General features: G+C 37.9%; 2 protein-coding genes across 5 annotated transcripts in view; both read left to right on the top strand.

Annotated features, from left to right (window-relative positions):
* Nucleotides 1-15,985, top strand: part of LOC134415139 (macrophage mannose receptor 1-like) — a 33,163-nt gene extending 17,178 nt beyond the window's left edge. The window contains exons 17-29 of one of the 2 annotated variants that reach the window (XM_063150448.1): nucleotides 426-493; nucleotides 1,276-1,376; nucleotides 1,694-1,833; nucleotides 2,989-3,103; nucleotides 3,584-3,765; nucleotides 4,406-4,508; nucleotides 5,747-5,976; nucleotides 7,941-8,106; nucleotides 9,458-9,604; nucleotides 10,680-10,796; nucleotides 11,626-11,793; nucleotides 13,764-13,793; nucleotides 14,052-15,985. In XM_063150448.1, the coding sequence (XP_063006518.1) occupies nucleotides 426-493; nucleotides 1,276-1,376; nucleotides 1,694-1,833; nucleotides 2,989-3,103; nucleotides 3,584-3,765; nucleotides 4,406-4,508; nucleotides 5,747-5,976; nucleotides 7,941-8,106; nucleotides 9,458-9,604; nucleotides 10,680-10,796; nucleotides 11,626-11,793; nucleotides 13,764-13,793; nucleotides 14,052-14,296 (1,812 nt within the window). In that variant the 3' untranslated portion in view covers nucleotides 14,297-15,985. Of the gene's footprint in view, nucleotides 1-425; nucleotides 494-1,275; nucleotides 1,377-1,693; nucleotides 1,834-2,988; nucleotides 3,104-3,583; nucleotides 3,766-4,405; nucleotides 4,509-5,746; nucleotides 5,977-7,940; nucleotides 8,107-9,457; nucleotides 9,605-10,679; nucleotides 10,797-11,625; nucleotides 11,794-12,843; nucleotides 13,598-13,763; nucleotides 13,794-14,051 lie in introns of those variants that run through there. The other variant, XM_063150440.1, reaches the window with a different exon arrangement.
* A 700-nt stretch (nucleotides 15,986-16,685) lies between these two features.
* Nucleotides 16,686-24,575, top strand: part of LOC134415091 (macrophage mannose receptor 1-like) — a 31,172-nt gene continuing 23,282 nt past the window's right edge. For 2 of the 3 annotated variants that reach the window (XM_063150407.1, XM_063150401.1), the window contains exons 1-6: nucleotides 16,686-16,838; nucleotides 19,083-19,478; nucleotides 20,728-20,901; nucleotides 21,886-22,044; nucleotides 22,872-22,985; nucleotides 24,125-24,271. In XM_063150407.1, coding sequence (XP_063006477.1) covers nucleotides 16,769-16,838; nucleotides 19,083-19,478; nucleotides 20,728-20,901; nucleotides 21,886-22,044; nucleotides 22,872-22,985; nucleotides 24,125-24,271 — 1,060 coding nt within the window. In that variant the 5' untranslated portion in view covers nucleotides 16,686-16,768. The remainder of the gene's footprint in view (nucleotides 16,839-19,082; nucleotides 19,479-20,727; nucleotides 20,902-21,885; nucleotides 22,045-22,871; nucleotides 22,986-24,124; nucleotides 24,272-24,575) is intronic. The other variant, XM_063150412.1, reaches the window with a different exon arrangement.

Genomic DNA, 24,575 nt, shown 5'->3' with positions numbered 1-24,575 from the left:
AAGCACAGCAGGTGATAAAATACAGGGAACATACTAAGTATTTAGGAAGACTGGAGTCCTGAGCCATTGTCCTACATTACATTTTTATAGAGCAATAGATTTGTTCAGCACCTGTAAAATTACTATTGTTTTTAATAGGTAGAGGAAAATGCAAATATTAAAGAGATATGCAAATATTAAAGGTGCAGCAAAGGATACTCCAGGCCCAGGTTGCTTATCTTTTCTAATATATGTAGTGTTCAGCACAGTGATAATTCTCTGTTGCCTGCTTGAAACCTAAGTCTCAACCTACCATATGCTTATGTGAGATTCAAATTTTAAAAAAAAAGGAAAAATAAATCAAAGGTATGATTAATTGCATTTCAGATTTTTACTTGACATTGAGGAGCAATTTAGTGCTTAACTATTAATTATTTCTATTTTAGATTTACACAAAACACAGAGGAAAATCATTTTTCATTGGCTTAGTTGTCAGCTTTGATCAGAGATTCAGGTGAGTAAAGAAAAACTGGTAATGGACAACAAATTTGGTAATTTCATCTTCAGGGAGCATTTCTGTGTGCTTTCATCTTACAAGTTAAAAACTGTTGTACAACTGACTTCTGGATAGTTTTAAGGAGATGTCTCAGATCCAAAGTATTGCATTCTTCTATGTTTAAGCAGAGAAATGCATTTTCCTTCCAAACTTGGGAGAGCAAACCCAATAAAAATTCATGGCTAAGATTCAGCTCACTTAATGCCCTACACAGTGAGAACTGCAACCCTGCACAAGTAGTGAGGAGAAGCAGCTAATTTGAAGATGTTATTTACCTGACCCACTCTTGACATCAACCTAAGGGTGAGACTCACCCTAACCAGATCTCCAGTGGCTACAGAAAAAGTCTGGAAATTTTGATAAAATATCCATGTAAGGATTAAATCAAATGATTCCCATGCGGTTCAAGTTATGTGAGCTGGAAGCTAGAAGCATGAGTAGCATCTACTCCAACAGCTTGCTGAAATTTCTGGCAGGAAACTTTTTTAAACAATGAATTTGTAGAAGGCTTTCAGGAGGACACCCTCATGGGATGTGAAGATGTCCATCCATGCCTTGAAAGTGGCAGAACTAAACAGATGAGAGGCAGCAGCAGGGCTGTGGCTACGTCCTCCCCAGGATACGTAGAGTTTTTGCCCTCTGGTCACTGCTAACACCTTGCTTAGCCCTGTGCCCAAACAGACCTTGTGAGTAACTGCTGAGATGTCTGCTGGCAGCCACTGTCCCCTTGTTTCTTCCAGATGGCTGGATGACAGCCCGGTGAATTATGTTGCCTGGGCTCCAAATGAACCCAATTTTGCAAACAATGATGAAAACTGTGTGGTGATGTCAGAAGATTTTGGTGAGTAAAATAGCAACAAGAAATATTTGGGTAAAATTTAGCATCAAAATCCAAAATGTTTGGTACATAAATTTGAGTCTACCCCACAGAGAAGTAGTTCAACAATACCGACATTTTTTCATAACACACTCAAGTTTGAAACTGTGTCATCACTTAGAAAAGAAACATATTGTAGAGGAAGGAGGAGTGTATTTGGGTAAACATGTTTCATCTGTGCTTTATGAATGCCATCCGAGCCTGACTGATGTAGTGGTTACACAAGAGTTTCTCTCTATTCCCCAATCTTTAAACAATTATCTGTATTCCATTTTTTTCAGGCTTATGGAAAGACATAAGTTGTGCTGTGAAAAATGCCTTTATCTGTGAAAGGCAAAATTCAACTTACTCAGGATTTGCTCCTCCTGTGATTCGACCTCTGGGAGGATGTCCTGAAACTTGGCTTTTGTTTAAAAATAAGGTACAGCAATAACTATCAGCCAAATTTAGCAAATTTGTTCTAGGTGAAGAAAACAACTATCCCTTTTATCTCATTAAATAAATTCTCTTTCTTTAAGTACCAATTTACTAAGAAGTATGCTAGTTAGCAGTGCACTGCATTTTCAGGTTGGCAAATTTGTAATAAATATTAAATATTTAAAATAAAATTTTAAATTTTACAATTTAATTATTAAAAAAGAGGTGATTTGAATGTTTGAAATTATAATTTTTTAAATGACCCTGTGCCTTTAGCTATAGCTACTTTTCTAGTTTCTAGATACTTCTGCTTATTTTTGGCATATTTACTGCATGGAAATCCTGATCCATTATCCTTATCTGTAAATGTAACCCTGGTTTTCTGAGTAACAAAGATGAAAAAATGAAAGGTCAGACTTTTCATAAGTAATTGGCCATCACAGCAACTCATCCTAAGCTGAGTAACACAAAAAGCAATAAATGTCAAATCAAATATAAAAGAGAAGCAAGCATTGCTTTCTGCTAAGTTAAGCAAAAAACTTGAACATATGAACTTTAAAAAAACCCCAAAAAACAAATAGAGGAAACCCAAAAGTCAATTCCACAATGCAATCAATAGGAAAAGTTTTTATGCATTCAAAGAGCACAAAGAGGGAGGAGCTGTGTCTTCTGTCCCTCAGAAGATACACAAAAAATATTTTACACTGGTATTCAGGGAAAACACCTATTCAGAAGGGCACTTCTTCCTGACACTGTTCCACTCATGTGAGTTCTCACATGAGCTGAGGTTTTAGCACTCCATCTGTGGTATATAATTGAAAAGAAACTTGACCTGAGAATTTACTACCTGCTCCAAATTAAGTTCACAATCAGGAAATAGTTTCAGTCCTTCAAAAATTTTACTTTTCAGTAATTTAATTCCTCAAAAGCTTTTGGTGGTTGTCTGGTCTTTCCCAGCAGTGATCCCACATGATTGTAAGTGCTGTGCACTGGGGTTGGCTGGGTCTCCTTCCTGCTGGCTGACAGTATTTGTGTTCCAGCAGATCCCCCATCTGCAGCTCTTTGGATGCAGGGACTAGCACAGAATTAGAATCCAAATCAATGTTCTTAATATTCTTTGACACCTGAAAGTCTCTCTAATCCTTTATTCTCTCCACAGTGTTATAAAATATTTGGATCCAGAGAAGAAGAGAAACTAACTTGGCACTCAGCAAGAAGCGTTTGTAGAGAATTAGGGGGAAATTTGGCCTCTATACACAATAACCAAGTGCAAGGTATGACACCTGAGCCTTACAGCACTGTGCGTGAAGCCACACATTTCACCATCTAACGATGAGGCTGAACCTACCTCCAGACCTAAAGAACCTGTGGAGAAAGACCTGGAGGTGTTTGATCCAGAGGGAAGACTGGAGTGAGATATTATGACATTTCCCAAGTTTTGGAAAATGTCATCTGTGGAAGGAACAGAATAATCTGTTCCCCATGGTCTTGGAAGGTGAAATAAATTGTAATAGTTTATAGTCATTAAATGCTCACAGATATTCAAGTTAGACATTAAACAGACATCCATCTGAAATTACATATATGCAGTTAATGCTACCTTGGGAAAGACAATCCTTTTGAAGTCACTTCTGGCTGTGAAGTGACTTGATGAATGGCTGTTGTTTTATTTGTAATTTGATTTACATGGAATTTGAAAAAAAGAAAACTCCTCAGGTACTTTTTATTTTATTTTAAAATCTTTTTTCTATCAGCTTTCCTCACCTTTCACCTAAAGGATGTTGCCAGTGAAACATGGATTGGGCTGAATGACATCAACAGTGAGAATACATATCTCTGGACAGATGGAAGCGTTTTTGACTATTCAAATTGGGCCCCAGGATTCCCATTCAGAGATAAATTCATGGTGGTTGACTGGAAGTATATTACAATAGAGGTAAACAGAAATAAATCAGAAAATGCATAACATAAATGACATAATGTTTGGGTGTACCAGCCTGATCTCTCTCTCAGCAAAGATCTGATCTTTAACAGCTTAAAGCAGAAGTGAACTGAAATTTCAAAGATCAAATTTTTAAAGCTTTAATCAGAAATTAATAGGCCTGTTTAGTATCTAGGCTTACTCTCCTTTGTCAAAGTCTAGAAGTGCAGAAAAGGAATCTTTACTGCTAGAATTAATTACACTTTCTATAATTATTATATTTTAGTGAAAATATGCAGTGTTACTAGTTGTGCTTTTTATTCTGGTTTATTGTTTTTCCTTGTATGATGCAAATCGAAATGAAACTCTAACAAATTCAGTACAGATTATCATTAACTCCATAGTAAAAATAACTTCAATACCTTCCAAGGAATTTTAATTAATGGACAAAAGTTCTTGCAGTAATCTGCCAATGAAAGTATATTTGCTTAAGATACATAATAGAATACATTAAATTTCCAACAAGCAATGCATGAAAAGAACCAGAAAACTAGAAAAGAAAGCTACTAAATTTTTCTCCTCACACCTATCTCTATTATTTTGCTGGAAATTTTGCATTTTACCAGCAACAATTCTATTTTTCATTTTCCCCCAGACTGATTGCATTGCAATGACAAGAAGGTCTGTAGATGGTGCAGGATTATGGGAAAATACTGACTGCCAGCATAATAAAAGCTATATTTGCCAGATGGACAGCGGTAAGTTTTATTTTCCACTTTTTTTTTTTTTCTTTTGTTGCAAAATATTTACTGAACAATGCAACCACTACAACTCAGAGAAGCTGACCTCGCCTGCCCGGCAGACATCCACACTTAAATCAGGTGCCTGGCACACAGACACTTTGAAGACAGGATTCACCTTTTTAATCATAAGAAAAATGCCCAAACCAGGTTCCTAGAAGGTCTCTGCCTTCAAAATGCCTGTTTTCTCTATTAGCAGAAATGTGTGGCCATCTGTGCTTTACCCAGCCATCACAGAGACAGGTGGCTGAACGCAGTTCTTTTGCAGATACAATACAAAAAGACAAATCCCCCAGCGACCCCCAGCTGGCGGTCAACCAAGGCAAATTAAACTGATTGGTTTGCTCATCAGTCTCTAGCAAGGCCTTCAAATCACAAAACCAGCAATACTCAGAAGGGCAAAAGTTCCAGTTTTCTTCATGGGGCCTTGGGGTGGGAGACACATCCGGAGCACAGCTACACTGCAGAGTCTGCAGGAACAAAAACAGGGAACTGCTGAGAAGCAAGGCAAAATAGAGGAAGAAGCCACAGCTGGGTCAGATGATTCACAGCTCTGTCCCATGCAAGTGCAGAAAGCTGTATGAGGATGGCACCAGCAAAAACAATTGCCAGGGCATCCTCAACAGTGACTGAAAGCAAAGTTTATGTCTTTTCCTCTGCCCCCATCACTACCTCTAGGCCCTTGCCTTCTACTTCTGCATATATAATTATAGGTACAAATACAGTTTCCTTTTTCACTTCATCCTGCGAGGGAAGATGTAGCAGCATGGTCTTAAAATTTGCTTAGAAAGAAATTATTTTGAGACTGAAGTGGTGTGAAGATCTTTGTCCTGTGCTCATGCCTGGGAAAAACTTCACCTGCACTGCGGTGGGGGAACACAGAGAGATTTGGGAGGAGGATCATGGTGGAACAGTATTGACATAATTTCATCTGGACAGCCTGTGTCTATAGATACACACAGCTCATGCTCTGCCTCTCTCTAATCCTTGAATGTGTTTTTACACCACAGATTAAAATAATTCCAAATTGCCATTAAAACAAATCACTTTGGTTTTATGTAGGAAAGGCTGTTACTTGATGCTTCTGTTGCCATGTTATATTCATCTGTTACTCAAAAGTAATACTGCTATCCAGCAGCTTGTAAATGTTGACTGTTTTCTCCTCTTCCTTTCAAATTTTTACCTCTTTCCTACAGAGCCTGAACTGTTTCACCCCACAAGTGCTCCAGATTTCAATTTTGTCCATTATGGCAACAGCAGCTATTTAATCATTCCTTCTAAAATGAATTGGGAAGAAGCAAGAAAAGCATGCAAGGAGAAATCTTCAGAGCTTGCCAGCATTTTTGATTATTACAGTAATATATTCTTGCTGCTGCAGGCAGTGCAGTATGGAGAGCCCGTATGGATTGGGCTCAACAGCAATGTGGTAAGATTAAAAATTTAATAGTTAAATAAATAAAGTTAAATACTGCTGCTATTAGCAGAAGACTTGTAGCATGAACAAATTTATAAACCTAGGAATGGTGGACAGCCTCACATTTTTTGTGATCTTAAGATCTCATTGATCTTAAATCATTAAACTCCATTTTAGGCAATGGAGAGGGATGAGAAACTTTGGTGGTGATGGACTGTGTGAATCTTGGAAACTTAGGTAAAAACGTTTGGTAAACTTCCAGATGGCCATTTTTAGGAGAGGTGACCCCTGCCCAAAGAGTGCAAGGTGGTCAGTAGAGCCAGTGCCTCATGATCATTGGCAGCTGTAGCTTTTCCATTACGTTTTGGTTCAGAAGAGTTCATAGCCAAACCACACACCTTTGAACACACATTCTATGTTATACCTGCTGGGTCCCAAAGGTTAAAATCAGTAAAAGCTATACTGCACCAGAAACAGTGAATACTGAGATCCAGGTCCACCACTTTGTAAGGCAACACTCGAGTGACAATCCCTCTTATTGGCTCTGTGACTGAGTGACAAATTGAGCTTCAGCTTCTCCACTGAATATGCAGTTGCTAAATGCATTTAATTATCATGTTTCTATTTCATTGTTCTTTGATCTGACTAAACCTCCCTGATAATAAAAATGAGCCTTTTCATCAGTAATAGTCTTCTTAACTATTCTTTGTTTTTACTAATTGTGATTCCACAGTTGTATATAACACTGCAAAACATGTCTGAAAATCAGTATCCCTAGGGATAGATATATTAAATATTATGTAAAAATAGCATTTCCAGTTATATGATGCAGCGACACTCTGATAAAGCCCCTCAGAAGGCTGAAAAAATTGTCTGATAAAATGAACTTGTTGCTGAAAAGTACATATTTCCACTATTCTAACAGTGTCATCTCTGCCTCCACCAGAAAAAATGCTCACATAAGTGATGGGTAGTCACCAACCTTAAAAGAAATCCTTCAATTTGCAAATGTCCAGAGGGCATCTCTACTCAAACCAAAATAATAGTGTTTAAGTTCACTAAATATGAAAGTTGGTTGTTTTTAGTCATAGCAACATGATTTAGGAAGCAGCTAAATTACATTTTGATCAAGCTTGAATCACCAGACAGTCCCCTGGTACTTATAAACAAGCCATCCTTGATCTTGCAGAGTCAAGCTTTGTGGTTCCTCCTTTTCCCCAGGCAGCGAGTGACCTTGCCCTGATGATGCCAAGCTCAGTATGACCTTGTGCACCTGGCATCCCTCTTGGCACAGCTAGACACTGCAGTGAGATCACATCTTATCCCCCTCTTTTTAATGGCAGCAATATATTGTCTGCGTCCTTTCGCTTTTCCTTGTAGTTCTTCTGATTCTTCATGGAAAAGAAAAAAGGGGAGGAGGAAGAAAGACTGAACAAAGACTCAAGAATTCCTCCTCAACATATTTCTCTTTTGCTTCTCACAAATTAATAATTTTCTCTGGTTCCTCATAGTGATGTCTGCAGTTTACTCCTGAACGTTTCTCCTCAGAACTGCTGGAGCTTAGAGTCCTTGTGTGATAGCCAACTCTGAGACCCATTTCCACCTAAGCTTTCCACTGGTTTCGTGTTCTTGGTCTTCCTGCTTCTTCATGATCTTCCTGCTTTTCCTGGAGATCTGACTCTTCTGGGATGGTGATTCCCCCTTACAACATTGTCTGACAAGGAACTGAGTCCCCAGGGTGTATTCTTTAGCCTTTGAAGCAGTTCCATGGGCTGTTCCAGCATGGGAGCCATCCTGCTGGGTCTGGTTTTTATGTTGCTGAGTCCTGATTCAACCAGTATTTTAACAGTACTAGCACAGATTCACAAGCTGAGCTGCCTGTATCACTTTGAAATGTGCTTCTGTATGAGCGCATTTAGGTGAAACCGCAGATAAGAGTTTACAAAAGTTGTGTCAAATGTCTGTTTCAATTTCAGAATTATGGATATTATCGATGGACCAATAAAAGGAAAGTAAGTTTTTCTAAGTGGGACTATAGGGAACCAAAACAGAAAATAGCCTGTGTCTATCTCGCACTCTCTGGGAGATGGAAAACAGCACATTGTGATGAGAAACACCTTCCTGTCTGCAAAAAATCTGAAGGTAAGCAATGGCAATGACTTTTGGTTTTATGGCAGAAATCTTGCTTTATCTGCTTTGCCTGAATTACAAATTTCTAAGTATATATCAAGAATAATAAGGTTGGGTATGTACAGCCAATACATTTAATTTGCATGAAAATGTGTAATTTTGATGGAGCTGGCAGTCACCAGCCAAGATCTTGCAATTTCACTGGATTGGAGTAATAGCTGCCATGGGAAAAGGCAGACAGATCATAGAAATTGTGGGGACATCAGGCATCTCACACTGAGTCTAGAATGTAAAGGGTTTTGCTGACAGAGGTTTTATGGGATGGTCGCTAATCAGTGAATTTCATTGAGTATAAAATGAATTTAATTTCTTCAATATAAACACATCATTCCTACACTGGTTGTTACTTCATTGCTATTGGATTCCAAAAACTGGATATAGGAGAAAGAGTTGTATCTGATAAAAAAGGGTCTGTTATTGGCCCCCCCAAAAGTTCATACTTCATAGGGTTTGTATGGAAAGAATACTACACAGTAAAACTACAGGCAAACCTCAGGATGGGACTGGGTTTTTTGCTTTCCCATTTGTATTAGAATAACATCTGTTAGCTCTAGTGACACACACTTAATGGAAACTAAGAGTTTATTTGGGGATTTTTGGATTTGTTTTGGTTTTGTTTTGTTTTGGGTTGGGTATTTTGTGGGTTTTTTAATTGGTTATTTGTTTTTTATTTTCTTTTCTGGACCGTTCTTTGAACTTCATAGCTGTTAATTTGCAACTTTTGTTTTAAAACCACAAGTATTAAGTGACAATGTTGCCTTTTCATAATGTCATTGCTTGTAGGAAAATGAGGGGTTACTACACAAATTATCAATGAGCCTCAGATTATTCTTTGTCAGATATAAAGATGTTCAGAAATTTGAATTGTTTTCTTGAAGAAAATATTAAATGGGAAATTTCTATTATATGATATTTCATTTTAGATAAAACTTATTTGAACTTTTTGAGAATTTGGGAGTTTTCCAGGGGTGCTTTTTATGCTTTTTAATGCTTCTTTTATTTATATAAATTTGTTGATTATAACAAAACAAACTAGAACCAAAATTCTTGAACACTCAAGTATCCTTGAAACAGTTCAAGTTTGATTTAGTTAGTAACAGAGAAGAGCACAGCCATCCTCTCACAGCTGACCAGTCCTGATCCTCATTATCACTCCTGACTTAGACACTGATAATTCAAGTGCTGTGTTCCAAAGAATACTTTAAACACTTTTATGAAAAGGTGCTTTTAATGTTTGATTTCATATATGAAGAACTGCAATCCTGACTGAATGAAAGCATTTATAATATCTCATTTCTTCTAGATGTAGTTCCTTCTGACCCTCCCCAGGATATTGGACAATGCCCTGAATCTGATCACATATCTTGGATTCCTTTCCGAAGCCACTGCTATAACTTCAATGCCAATGAAATGAGCTGGGCTCAGTCTGTGACTCAGTGCATTCAATCAGGTAATTATTATTTTTACCCAAATATAGAATTTCAATCTTGACATTAAAAAGAAGTCTTGAAAAAATCTTGAAAAGTAATAATGCAAAATCTACAAATATTAAAAATAAGGAATAAATGTCTCACTTATTCTTTACTGTTATGTGCTTTTCAATTATGTTGCATTTAAGGTGATTTCCTTGTTCTATTTTTCCAGCTGTGCTTGTTTCTTGTTATATTTCTTCATTCACAAAATCTCTCTTTTTTAGTAAAATCTTAAATTTTATGTGATTTGGAAAAAACCTGCTTCTTTTTGGCTTTATACCTTCTTTTCCATATCTTTCTCTACACAATAGGCAAAGTAAATATCATAACAACAATCACTAATTTTTAACATGGGCTGTGTGTAAAAAGGGGTTGATCCAAAGGAGGTTTCTTGTGCTGCCAGGTAGCCCCTGCTCTACCAGCAAGGCTCCCTGGCAGAGTGCAGAGCCCAGGGAGGGAAAATGCTTCCCTCCTTCTCCTTGGAGGCATCTGTTCCTGGCCAGGACCAGGAGCAGAACCTTGGCACTCCTCCACCTTTGCTGCTGACTCATCAGCTATCTCATCCATGTGTCAGGAGACCAGGAAAGAGAAAATAAATGGATCCTTTATTTCATCCCTTTTTACATCCCCCTGGCCCTCTTACGCTACCACCACTGACACAAAAATTACTACATCGGTTTGAACTGCAGATTTGTTTGTTGCACAGCATTTCATGCTACCTATTATTCTGTAAAACCATGAAGAACAAATAAATAATCACTCATCATTCCTATGAACAGTAATATCCAGTCACTTGAAAACATAGTGGACCTTGCCTGGTGTTTAAAAGCCATCATCTTCTCCATCTTCTCTGTGCCTGTGTGTCTTTCACTTAGAGGAGATCTCTCACTGCCTGTGCTGTTCCCCACAGCTGGACACTACCTTGTGGTCTCTATTTAAATCCTTCTTTACTCCCTACCAGTGGGAGAGGTTTTTTATTAACCTTAACCTGCCTCAAAAGCCGTAACTATGTCAGGGATATCTCCAATCATCTTCCATTGTTTTTTTTTATAGGTGGTATGTTGGCTTCTGTAGAAGATCTGTATGAATCAAACTTTTTAATAGAACATGCAGATTTATATGCAAGCAAGACAAGTGGCTTCTGGATAGGAATATACAGAAATGTAAATGGTAACTATTTTAAGTTCTATAAATAATCATAAACAGACTTTATGTAATGGAAAAAATATTAATAAAATTGATAGGTTTTAAGAAACCAAATGAAGTAGAGTTCAGACCTAAGTCCTCTCAGAGGCTGTCTCCTATTCCTGGTCTCTGAGAAAGCTTTTCCTATTGGGGAAAAAGTCCTGACTGGCTCCCATCTTCTCTTGGCTGGGGAAGACCTGTGGGAGTCCAGCCAGAGCCCACAGCATCAAGCTCCTCTGTGACTCTATAGGGAGAAAATTAGGCTGCTTGCTAAAGCATGCAGTAGAAAATATGCATCTGGAAGAAAACACTGTTATCAGACTACAAGCTGTCAGAAAGGGTTTTATTTTAGATTATTTTCAGCCCATTGAAACATCAACATTTTTTTTAGAGTTTATAGAAAAAAAGTTTTCATTTTAAATAAATGTATGATTAGCATTGCAATAAAAGCTGCTTGATTTTCATTGAGTGCTGATGAACTAATAATTGAGACTTTTTTTACAAAAATTCTGAATTTAACTTTTTTCAGTTTGAAATTTTTATATCCTGGAAAAATATAAAATAAAACTGTGGTATTATCATAACTGATAAATCTGCAAATCATAATTTGGGAAGGCTATTATATTGTTTTTGAGACAAGAATCAAATGAGCTAAAATGCATCAAAAAAAAAACAGCCTCAGATGGAATTTCTGAAGAAAGCACTATTGCTTTATAGGCTGGAGAAAGTAATATTATGCCAATATTCACTAAGGTGAAGACCTTATAGTGAATAGTGGATCTATTAGCACTGATACTAACATTTGCCACATCAGGGCAGCTGCTCTGGCTGGACAACAGTGCCTTAGACTTTGTCAACTGGGCAGAGGGGCAGCCCTCGGGGGACGAGCTGGCGTTCTGCGTGGAGCTGTCTGCAGCCACGGGCTACTGGAGTGTCCTGCCCTGCTCCTCCCAGAAGGGCTTTATTTGTAAGAAACCAAAGAGTAAGTGACTTCTTTAATATTCGCTCTTTCCATTTATGGCTTTATTTCAGTAGTAGTAGCACAACATGAGTGTTGCAAAGGACTGGCACAAATGTTTCAATGTTCAGACAAAAATAATACAAGTGTATTTTTTTGTTTCCTCTATTTATGATTTCTTGCTTCATAACCTCAGATTTTCTTGTACTGTATTTTCTTACATAAATATTTCCTGGAAAAAATCCAAATTTCTTTTTTTTTTTTTTTTTTTTTTTTTTGTTCTCCTCCAACATAAACACATTTTTTTCTACTGAAATTCCTATTTTCTTTCTATGGAACAAGAGTGGCATCAATAATTTGCTATCCTTCCTCTTGCTGTACTATGATACATGCTGTTCCAGCAAGAGATGGATGAAGCAATTCTATTTAAATAGGAGCGGAAGTGCAATCCAGAGAGCATATAGTGACCTTTGAAAAGAGTAGAAGTGTTTTGGTTAGCTTTTTTTTTTTTTTTTTTAATATTGTATTTCTGTATAACTGAGCACCATCTGCTTTAGTCAGGAAGTAGAAATATCAGAATATTGTCAGCCAAGCAAGCATGTGGTATTTTGGAGTTTAACTGTTAATTCTGCAGAAAAGTCCAATTTCCTGCCCTGTTTCACAACCCCAAGGTTCAGGATGTTCCTGAGGTTCAGTCCTTTCCCCCACCAAAGCAAACCTGCAGCTGGTGGGGGAAGAAGCAATCACAGCGCTGTTCAGGGCATGCTCTCTAAAGGAAAAATCTGCTTTGAGGACAATGCCTAGTTTTCTTTGTAGGCAACAGACCCTACTGAATGTCAGCTCTTTGCTGCCAGACGTCAGCAAGCAGAAACTCACTATCACCACACACTTTGTTTGATGGATTTCACTGTGAGTGGCCCTGATGTACAGAGGGTATTGATTCCCTGACACCGGCTTCCCCAGCAGAACAGGTGTTTATTCCATTTCAGCCAGCTCTAGACAAATTTAACAGCTGCTTCTCCTTCGTGCTCACAAACACACAGAACCCAATGCATTGCCCTGGCTCTGCTGCAGCTGTGTGGCTCCTGGAGCATCCCTGGGCTCCCACTGCCTATGAGGAGAGCCGTGGCCATCGTTCAGCAGCTCCCAGCATCACACAGCATCATCCAGAAGCTCCCAGCATCATCCAGCATCATCCAGCATCATCCAGCAGCTCCCAGCAGCTCCCAGCATCATCCAGAATCATCCAGCAGCTCCCAGCATCATCCAGCATCACCCAGCATCATCTAGCAGCTCCCAGCATCATCCAGCATCACCCAGCATCATCCAGCATCATCCAGCAGCTCCCAGCATCATCCAGCATCACCCAGCATCATCCAGCAGCTCCCAGCAGCTCCCAGCAGCTCCCAGCATCATCCAGCATCACCCAGCATCATCCAGCAGCTCCCAGCAGGTCCCACCCAGCCGGCCGGGAAAAGCCTTGCAGACGGCGCCCTCTGTGCACAGCCGGGAAAAGCGGCGCAAGAAGGCTTGAGTTTATAAGTGTAATTATAGATGCAAATAAATTATGGTAAATCGAGACCTGCTGGGTCTCAAAAGAGTTGTGTGTGATACAGGAAAGCTCAGCTGTCCTCAGCAGTCGATTAGGTTTTCCCAGACTCCACAAGAAACAGAGCCGGTGGAAAGGGCAAGGTTAATTAATCAGGGAGAAAAGTCCTCTTGAAACAGTCAGTCACTACTACTCAGCTTGGAGATGTTCTGGTTATTACAAAAGAAGCAAGAAGGGGGATTTAATATGCAAAAAACTGCAGTTTTATTGAAGGGAATTTGGGGTAAAAATCTTTCATGCCTTTTCAGCTGTCCTAATTCAGCAGATGTGTTTCCAAAGTGCTGATGATGTGCAGGTTACCAGACCTTTTGCTAATATCAAGCTGTCAGGGAGAAAATGTGACCTTTCTAGATTTTGACTAAACATTTGTCTCTTTCTTTGACAGCTATTCTTAAAGCAGCTGGAGACGTGGAAGGTAGGATTTTTCCCCCTTCCAATTAATTTCAAAGATATGCACTTAAATTTAATACCATTCAAAATAATCAAATTACTTGGCAAATTGATCGCCCCCTCTCTGATCCTCCTTTTGGTAATATCTATGAGGAAGACTGACACAGAGAAATTATAATATATTTTCCACCTGTTAATTAAGGAAGAAATTAGTTTTCAGTAGTCTTACACTTGTTTGTGGCTACAGCTCATTCATTACTATGTACTTTTTATTTATTTACAGATGCCAAAAAGAACAAAGCCAGTGGTCACCTGAATATGTGGATACTACTTACTCTGGTCCTCATAATTTTATTGGGGATGGGCTTCATTATTTATTTCTTGTTCAAGATCAAACCTGGAAGTGGAACTGGAAGAGAGGTGAGGCGGAGCAGCAGGCAGCTGGAATACACCCGTGCCCTAAGTGCAGAGGACAATGGAAGTGATGCTACCAGCAACAAAGAAAAAAATGAACACAGTGTTGTCTGATGGGATAACACAGCCAAAGTAAAATGGTTAAGCTGAAAAAATATAGCTGAACAAAAGGAAACCTTAGTCTCTCTTAGATGTAACTTTCATAGCTGTAGCATGTAACTTTTACTATGAAGTAAAACTGGCAGTTATTCCTTTTGTGAAGACTAGGAACTATTGCTGAATGCTCCTCAATAAATACTCTCGTGTATTTATTGACTTAGAACTGTACAAAATGGCTAATTAAGCAAGCAAGGAAAATAACTAGTGGGAATTTGGATTTTAAAGTTATGGGTTACTTATTCAGGAATTTGTGACAGCATCACATACAGAGTCAAGACTAACACTGAGCACTTTTTGCAGAGCCAGCAGCCCTAGTTCCAGCACTTTGAGAGTACCTCACCTTACTGTTCTGAAGCATGCACACTGTTACTTAAGTGATGTTTGGAACAAACAGAGATTTACATGAATTGTTTGCCCACATTGCTGCCCTTTTCTTATACCCTATACACAAATATCTTCCTTGTGATAGTATTGTAAGTGAAACGCAAATACTTGTCCTTCATTCATGGATTCAACTTGAATTTTGCAAAACAAATAAATCTTTACATACAGTCTTATTCTATGACTATGAATGTTTTTTATCAATTATGAACGTGAGACTATATCAATAAACAATCTATATATTATACAATAACATTTCAGTTTTTAATTAGAATGTGGAGATGACACATGGTTTGTCGGTCTAATGAGTCTTCTTCCTTAAAAAAGACACTGACAGGAGGAGACACAGAAATGTCAACAAGGCATATGACTAAAAAAATCCATAAGTGAACAGTAAAATAAAGTAGTTGCCAAATAAATTTTGAAATAATGCATTCCTGGTTTTATTCCACTTGATCACTCATTTTAGGACAGCTTTGCTCACTATCCTCCTTTTCTCTGATAAATGGACTGATAACTGGGCACTGTGTCCATGATTCAGGCCAGTAAGAGAGTGGGGCACAAAACAGTGCCTTGCTAGTGAAATGTTTTAGAGATTTACTGCGATGTTTAAGTTTTCTAGGAATTCTCTGTTGTCTATGGCATTCTGAAGAAAAAAAGATCTCAAGGATCTCTGGGAATTAAAAACCTTTAGAAAGTGCCTAAGAACTGCAGAGGAGATGTTACATTGGATTGACAATTTATAGATATGTCAATTAAACAAAACATATTGCAGAGAATGAGGAATAAAGGCATTTTTTTACTCAAACTACTTTTAATGACAGTCTTCTTGATCTTCTTTTTTAGCCCTTGTGTAAGTTAAAAAGAATACAATTTTTCTTTTTTTAATAAATATGGAACTGGATTCTGTGCTGTTTGATGGCTACTGATAAAGGCAAAGTAAATTGAAAGAATAAACAGATGAAAAAATCCAACATAATATCATTATTTAAATGTTTTATATTTTATATTGATAACACAACTCCAAAGACTGTATTGTGTGAATGAGTTTCTTCTATCTTATTACGTAATGTTTTGCTCTTGCAGAAAATACTGTGATATTTGTCTTCATAATAAAGCCAAGAAAAATGAGAGAAAATGTGAAGGGCAATTTCAGTTGAATTTCTTTCCTCCCTTTTTTTCAAATTACTAAGGGACTGTACATCATAGCTGTAGTTCATTTCCACTTAATAAATGACTGAAGCTCACTTGTAAAATTTGAAACTATTCCTCTATTCTTGTCTCATTTATGCTTGGTACAAAGAAAGAATAAAGTACGAAACTTCATTTATACTTTATAAATGACATAATTTTGAAAAACAGTTTTTTTCCAAAATCACAGAAAGATTTGTAAAGATTTGGCTAATTTGTATTGGTTCTTCTAAGATAAATTCACAAGAAATAACAGCACACTAGGTCTACTAGCTGATACACCAGATAGATAAAGGCAGGTGTATGCATTTTGTCAAGTTACCGAGCAAAATTAAATTGTCCTGTGGGGGTTAATTTTTTACACTGGAATAGTCAATATTGCTCACTGCAGTAAATTAAATCAACATATCTTTTGCAGCAGTGAAGATCTTTCTGGCTAAGAAATTTGCATATATTTTCCTCTGAGTTTCTCAGGTACATATATCTGACATTTAAGATACATCCATTTAAAGTGCACTCCCTGCTTCTTTGTCTTTGAGGGTCAGAATGTTACAATTCCAGCACAGAATCAAGAAAGTTAAAAGCAATTCAATGGAATGATCTTGAACTGTTCCAACTTTGCTACTTGCATTTGAATGGATGAAAACTTCACTTTCAGATGCTAAGTTTGAATTTTGTAATTTATAGATTTCAAAATACCACATGTGACAGGATATTTCCTTATTTAGAGCCCAGAGATTTCTCTTTCAAGTAAAAATCTCCAAAACTGAGAAGGAGCCAGCACCAACTGATTCTTCAAGGACCTCTACTGCAGCAATTAATTTCATCTCATCTCTTTGTAAATAAGAAGACAGAATGAAAATCTTGACCTTTTCTACAGTTTTAGCTTTCCTCTCATTTGCTCATACTGCTTTTCAGACACTCGGTGAGTCTATTTTTTACTATCCCCTTGCAAAAGTGGATGTGAAAGTGGGCATCTTTATTGTCTTGCTGGTTTCTCAGAATCTTTAAGATTTTCACATAGATTTACTACTCTACATTTCATATTTCTGCTAATGGGAGCTGTCCACAGAAGCTTCCACAAAACAGAAACAGAGATGCTGATTTACTTTTAAAGAGAGGAGAATATTCAAAATGGGGTAAAGCTGAGAATCAGGAGTCAGGACTGAGTCACATCTATGAATAAAGATTGCCTTTTGGGTACAACTTATTTACTGGTTATGTTTGCTACTATAAAGTAGATGTACTTCACAGTGTGCTCTATAGTCTTTGTCTATATGTGTGTGACAGGCTGACAAAAAAATGAAAAGGATAAAGGAATTAAATAGGGTGTTGCATGTGTATCTCCTAGCCTTAGTATGAGATTGTGTGGGATGTGTTGGAACTTGTGGGTTGATGTAACGTGTAGCAATGTGGCTGAGAAGAAGCCATTAAAAAAAATTTGGAAATATTTGAGAGTCAAGAACAGCTGGTGGAAATACCATTACAGCAGTAAGAGTAAAGATAAGAGGGATATTCAAGGCTCTGAAGTTGGCCAAAGACAGATCCCAGCTCCCTTCTGAAGTAAGTATGATGATAATTTTCAAAGATGTGTTTATTTTGTCCTTCAGTTCATTAGATTTGTGGAGTGAGGTACATATCACAGCTTCCAAAAGCAGACACTGTTCCATGTGAGCTGTGACAGCACCACCCTGTGCAAACAGGGGGTCTCCCACCTGCTCTGTGAGCAGAAACCCGACCCAAAAGCAGAAACCTCACAGTTTCCAGCAAGAACTCCTATTATTAGACCCAAAAATTAGATGAGGGATGACAGCTGGTACTTAAGGGACTACACCATGCACTTATTTACTGAGCAATAAGAGATTGAAGACTTTATAATATTTAAAACTTTTTGCCTAAATGGACAAGGAAAGAAGAAACTAAGTCTCAGCTTCAAATTTAGATTTGCAGAAGTGAAACTCTATGTATTACTGAGCTGATCAAAGTAATATAGGGACCTTCTGGAAGAGCTCAAGAACTATTCTTTCTGTCACACCCTCTCAGAATTTCCCAGTCTTTCTTCTCTGTTCACTACCCAACACTGGCTTGCCCTAACATCCTACACTTCTAAAAATTTACTTTTGTGCATGGAGGGGAATCTCACTGCCTCTTGTGAGCTATTATTTCAGATGGACATGGCAGTGATGCTGCATCTCTGTTTCCAGGTGTGAATTTGAGGCACAGAGGGCTGAAGGGCAAAAACTTGCTCTCATGTTCTATAGGTCCTAGAATATTCCTTGTAGGGCAAATTTCAATCCCTCATGACCCAAAGCCAGTGAGAGCTGCATGCTACCTGACATTTTTAGGACAATTCAGCTGTTTGCCCAGAAAGATTTGCTTTGTGTGCCACAGCAGAGTTGCAGTTCTGGACAGCAGGGCTTACTGATCTCTATGGATTACTACAGCAGGCTGCCTGTAACCCTTTGGGAGTGTAAACTATCTTGTGTGGCACTCACAATGCACAGGCCCACAGTATCTACAGTATCTATATAATATCTATATCTATGTCATTGTTCTTGTGACAATGCTTGTGATTTATTATGCAAATTATGTTGACTTCTTATGATAGATGTGCTAAGAAAAGGATAGTGGATCAAGGTAAGGTAACAAGTCACCATTACATGGTTTTTAATTCCAAAAAAATCCCCAAACCATAACAGAACATGTAAATTCCAGAAGGAGCAAGGGTCACAGAAGGCTCTCTCACTAACTCTATTAAGCACAATTAAGACCCCATGGAGATTTATATCACATGAGCTAAATCTATAATGCATGAATGTGATGGCCAACTTCCAAATTTTCAGTAAAGGTCTCTTTTGGAATTCTTGAATGAAATGTGCATTTCAGAAGATAAAATTCCATTATTATAATCACATATTTGAAGATGTCTTAATGTAGTTTATGTGTTCTTATTTGCCTGTATTGTGTTCCAATGTATTTACTGAGCTATGCTTACTTTTCCTTCCCTGAATGAAATGTGTCTTGAAAATGCCATTTGATCCTTGTAAAAATTTGCAGCCTCCTGACATGAGTGGGATCAACACAGAATAAACAGCACATATTTCTCCTCACAAGCTCCCCTTACCATGTGCTCACCCGAACCAGTTATTCTGAATGTTTTGTTTTACAGACAAGGAAGTATTCTTAATATTCAATGAGGATACTAAGTCCTGTTTAATTGCTCAGAGTTCTGAGGCAGTCACAACAGCTGCTTGCAAGAAAAGCAGTGACTTACAAAAATTCAGGTGGGTCTCTGATCATCAGTTAATGAGCATGGCATTTGCACAATGCTTGGGAGTGCCCAACAAGAGAAACCAGGCTAAAATTTCTCTGTACCCATGCAACAAGAAAAGTGAATTCCAGAAATGGGAATGCAGAAATGAAGCCTTGGCGATCCAAGGGGAAGATTTATTTCTCAGTGCTGGCAAAAAAAATGAAAATATTGTGCTGAAAACAAGATCAGAGGCAAAGGATAAATGGAAGATCTATGGAACCATGGACAATTTGTGCTCTCAAAGATACGAAGGTAAAGTTTAAAGGTTATTTTTGGTGCTTTATTGAATCTACTTGTTTGCCCATCGAGATAGGGTCTTTTGTTTTCTGCCCTCCTTAGCCTAATATCAGCTTTTCCCCTTGAGGCAATTGTGGGCTAGAGAATGATTTGTTAATTTATTCAGGCCTGTATCACTCCATCCTAGAGAAAAATAGCTGCTTAGGTTCAGACAGAATACAGTATGTGCAAAAAATGTGCATATTTTTTGTTCTTTACTTTTAAAGCAAATGTGGATGTAGGGTTTTTTTAAACTGTTAGTGTTAATCACTCTTCCCAGTGGTGCCTAGCAATAACACAGTGGGCAGAAACTGAAGCACACAAAGTTCTGCTTGAACAAGAGGAAGAACTTCTTTTACCAAGCACTGGAATAGATTGTCCAGAGTTGTTGTGGAGTTTCCCTCACCAGAGATATTCAACATCCATCTACACAGCATCCTGGGCCATGCCCTGCTTGAGCTGGGAGCTTGCACCACATGACCCTCTGTGATCCCTTCCAACTTAAACCATTCTGTGATTCTGTGACTTTGCAATCAAAGCACTTTATTTAGCTGCATACCATTACTACCAAGATTGTATTAGTATTATTGGATGAAAGGGAAAAAAATCTCTAAGTTTAATACATCAGTATTAAATGTAAGGAAATAAATCCATGCATAGTACCTTCGGTTGCCCTGTGAGATTTCAGATGCCAAAAAATCCCACAACATTAGGCCACACGATGTGGAAGTTAAGGCACATGATAAAAAAATAGTATTATATTTAGAAAATTATATATGAGATAAAAATAAATATATTATATATACTATATACTATATACTATATACTATATACTATATACTATATACTATATACTATATACTATATACTATATACTATATACTATATACTATATTATATATTATATATTATATATTATATATTATATATCTATTAGTATATATTATATAATATTATATCTGAGATAAAAATTACTGCAGCTTTTCCATAGTTGTCTATAGCATGAAACCGCTCAATCTCTAGCTGGTACAGCTGATGATGTACCCCAGAAGCAAAGGATAAATTGTGAAACGTACCAAGAACTTCTGTGGAAGACATTGCTGGTGACAGCAGTTCCCCAATTACGCTGCTGTAACACTTGTCATGCTTTCTCCACGTAGTCTCATGGAAGTACAGACACACATATTCACAAAGCTATATTAAAACTTCTCTTTTTCCCCCTCAGACATGTTTACACTGTTAGGAAATTCCAATGGAGCTCCGTGTGCCTTTCCCTTCCTGTTGAGTGGAAGATGGTACACTGAGTGCACAGCTGCTGGCAGGTCAGACGGTTTGTTCTGGTGTGCAACAACGCCCAACTTCGATGAGGATCATTTGTTTGGGTTCTGTCCAGCTGCCAGTAAGTCCCACATGCTGACGTAGACCCTGTAACACGGCACTGCTATGTGCATGTATCAATATTGGGATCCTGTTAATAATGTTGAAGGAAAAAACCTTGCAGTGGCCTAAATTTTACCCAAAAATGTCTTTTCCATGCAATAACGTTCCTGACAGAAGTAACAAATCTACTTGCTAACAGCCTACAGTAAGGTTGAAAGTTGTCTGGGTGTATCCATCAGTAGTTAAGATTGAGGAAAAACCAGTGTGCTTTAAATATGACTCTCTTCAGCATAGAATCACCTGAAAATTGAGATGCAATTCACAGTGATGCTTTATTGCAGTCAGGCTCAAGAGTGAGCTGAGTATTTGAGGTGTGGCCCCACCAGTGCGGAATACAGAGGGGCAATCACTGCCCTGCTCCTGCTGGCCACACGGTTGCTGATACAGGCCAAGGTGCTGTTGCCCTCCTTGGCCACCTGGGCACTCTCTGTCTCACCTTTGGCTGGTTATCAACCAGCACCCCCACGCCCATTTCCACTGGACACCTTTCCAGCTGCTCTTCCCCAAGCCTATAGCATTGTAAATGTGATTAGTCATGGCATAGTTTCACAAGAAATGTTTCATTACTGCAAATGTTTGTATTTCAGTTTTGTTCCAGCCAAGAATAAGCTTGGGCTTGCCTATGAGCTTCTGAACAGGTTCTCAGGGTAGACAATGGCCAAGACACAGTTTTGATTTGTTGGCCTCTTTACAATATTCTTTTTCTCCTGGAGATTATTAAATTTGAAGGGGAAAGTGCAAATAAAGGATGAAAGGCTTATCACTGATAATGTCAATGACACACCCTCTTTTCTTAACAAAAATTATGATAACTTGTGGGTCTGATCCTTAATTGCTCCAAAATGTTATTTCACAAACAAGCTTGCAGTTAAATTTTGCCATAACACATTGTCTAAAATGTTTATTACAAACCCAGGTACTAAATCACCTTTCTCTCACGCAGACATTGACAGATTTTGGAGTACAGATCCTTTGACAGGAACCTACTACCAGATTAACCACCAGTCAGCTCTCACATGGCACCAAGCAAGGAAGAGCTGTCAGCAGCAGAATGCAGAACTATTAAGTGTCACGGAGATACATGAACAAATATATCTAAGAGGTGAACTAATAAGCAAGATTCAGTAGAAACTCTTTTGAAAGGCTTTTTTGACTGATTACAAATGTTTCGATGCTTTAATCACATTACAGGAAATAGCTGATGTAAGAAAATGGTATCTACACTAATCAGAAATAACAAACCTACAGTACATTAAGCTTTTTATCTGTGGAACTTCAGTAAGTTGTGGAATTACTATCTGAAATTATTTATATATATATATTTTTTTATAAAAAATATCTAATGATTTCTAACTAAATAAGCAAAAGTTAGATCAAGCTCAGAAAACACCAGAAAAATCCCAGAATAGGGAATTAAAAGAAGAAGCATTTTAGGAGACAGCCATTATATTGCATTTACATTATGTGACATGTTCTATGGTTTGTGTTATATTTTGTGTTAATAAATCAATATTTTTAATGTATACCTAATGAAATACTTGCTTTGAAATAGAATACAAATTTTATACAGATTATAGATTTATGCACACTGTAGAACAAAGTGCATAAAGGTGCACAATTGCACCTCGAGCAAGAAAACTTATAACAGTATTAATAATAGAAATTCAATCTTTCAATTTTCGAAGCTTATTGTTTATATGTAACTGTAGAATAGCATTAAATTCAGATAAACAAATATGTAAATTAACATTTTTCAATTCTCTAGCCTCTATCTACAGAAAAAAACCTCTGAGTTTATTACCAGGAAACATGAATTCTGTACTGAGCTTACCAATCACTAGACATACTTTTACTATCTTCTTCTAAACTTTAGAAATGCTAAATTTTCCTAGCAGATCTCGTTAGAACTAAATTCTTTTGGTTATCTAGATTTGATTGACAGCAAGAGATCCTCTCTCTGGATTGGGCTTAACAGTCTGAATCTCAACAGTGGCTGGCAGTGGAGTGGTGGCTTTCCCTTCAGATACTTTAACTGGGCACCAGGTAGTAATCTTTTTAAACAATTTTTGGGATTATAATCTGAGAATTATGCTTTTCTTCACTAGATATAACTCATAGAATTTCAAGCAGAAGACCTCAATAACCTCATCTCTAATCAGAGGCAGATAAAATAAAACACCCTAGTTGAGCTGTGTGGTACTGGGAATGCCTCCAAGCCAGTGAAATCCTCTGAGTCTCTACAACTTGCACAGGGTTATCAGGCCCTGCATCCTGCAAGGACTCAGCTGCCACTGAGCATTGCTCTTGCAAAGCCTTCCTCTTCACTTCCTATGCTTTTTTACTCTTCTCCTCTCATGCAAGAGTTCATGGCATTGACAGGTTATCTTTGAAAGTCAATTATTTCCAAGGCAACAGAAAATTTTCTGGTTGCAGCAAATTCTGAATAAATTCAGGCATAGCCCAACTTTCAGCCTTCCCAAGACTCAGAGGCGTCTCCTGCTGTTGCCTGGCACAGAAGATGAAGGGAAAGCCCAGAGCTGCTGAGTCTGGTGGAAGATTTTGTACCTTCTGTCGAGCTGGTTGAACTCCTCAAGCTTTGCAGGGCTGAGAGGAGAGTTCAGCTCTCAGGTCACTGAGCCCACAGCCCCAGGGCTCCTGTGGCCCCACACAGCGGCTGCGCTCATGAGCTGATCCTCACACTTCCCATTCAATGCAGAATTAATTTGTAACTTTTGTGGGGAAAGGGGAAAAAAGTAAGTCATCACACTGTGGGCCTCTCTGAGGAGAAAACACGGACCATTCCCCAGGGATAGTGTCCTCTGGAAAAACACCCTCTGGGGGCGTTGGTGGAAAAGGCAGGCGGAGGAGAGACAGCAATTGTGAGGGAATGTCAGGAGGTTCTACTTGCAGCAAGGAGCAAATCTGCATTCAAATTGCAAAGGGACATGCAAAAAGGACCACTGTTCTGTAATCAAATGTGTGAATTATGCAATAAGCATCAAAAGAAATATTTTGATGGGTACTTCTAAATTACATTTCATTATCTCTGGTAGAAAATAATTGCAGGAGTGAAATAATGAGCCCATAATTGACACATGAAAAGGTGATCAGTAAATTGCTCTTTTAGCTGCTGACATAAACCTTGTGCTACATAAAAATAATTTGGTTTTTATCCCACTAAGGAAGCCCTGAGCCTGAGTCTGAAAAACTCTGTGCAGTACTAAACCCCAGAAGAGAGGCTAAATGGGAAAACCAGCCCTGTGAGCTGAAACTTGGCTATATATGTAAAAAGGAAAAATCTACAAAGGATCCTTTAATTCTACCATCAGGTATGTCAAGCAAATAAAAAACCTTTTGATAAAGGCATAATTTGTGTCACTAAAGTTAAGTTTAATGGCTATTTAAAATAAAAAGAAAAACAAGCATTGAAATTTGGTTTTCTGCTATGATGACAGGTACAGAACATAGCATATTTTTATTTCTTTAGCAAAATATATTTAAATACTGGAAATGCTCCTGGAGCCCACTAACCACAAAAGCATTTTTTACTTTATGTTATTATTCACAATTCCAGAGGCACTGGGTTAAGCCATAGAGTTTCATGAAAGTATCATGGTCTGCATGGACATGAAA

The sequence above is a fragment of the Melospiza melodia genome, chromosome 1 (assembly GCF_035770615.1).
Source record: "Melospiza melodia melodia isolate bMelMel2 chromosome 1, bMelMel2.pri, whole genome shotgun sequence".
Classification (NCBI taxonomy): domain Eukaryota; kingdom Metazoa; phylum Chordata; class Aves; order Passeriformes; family Passerellidae; genus Melospiza; species Melospiza melodia.
Note: the sequence above shows the minus strand (reverse complement) of the source record. Positions and strands in the feature narration are given on the sequence as shown.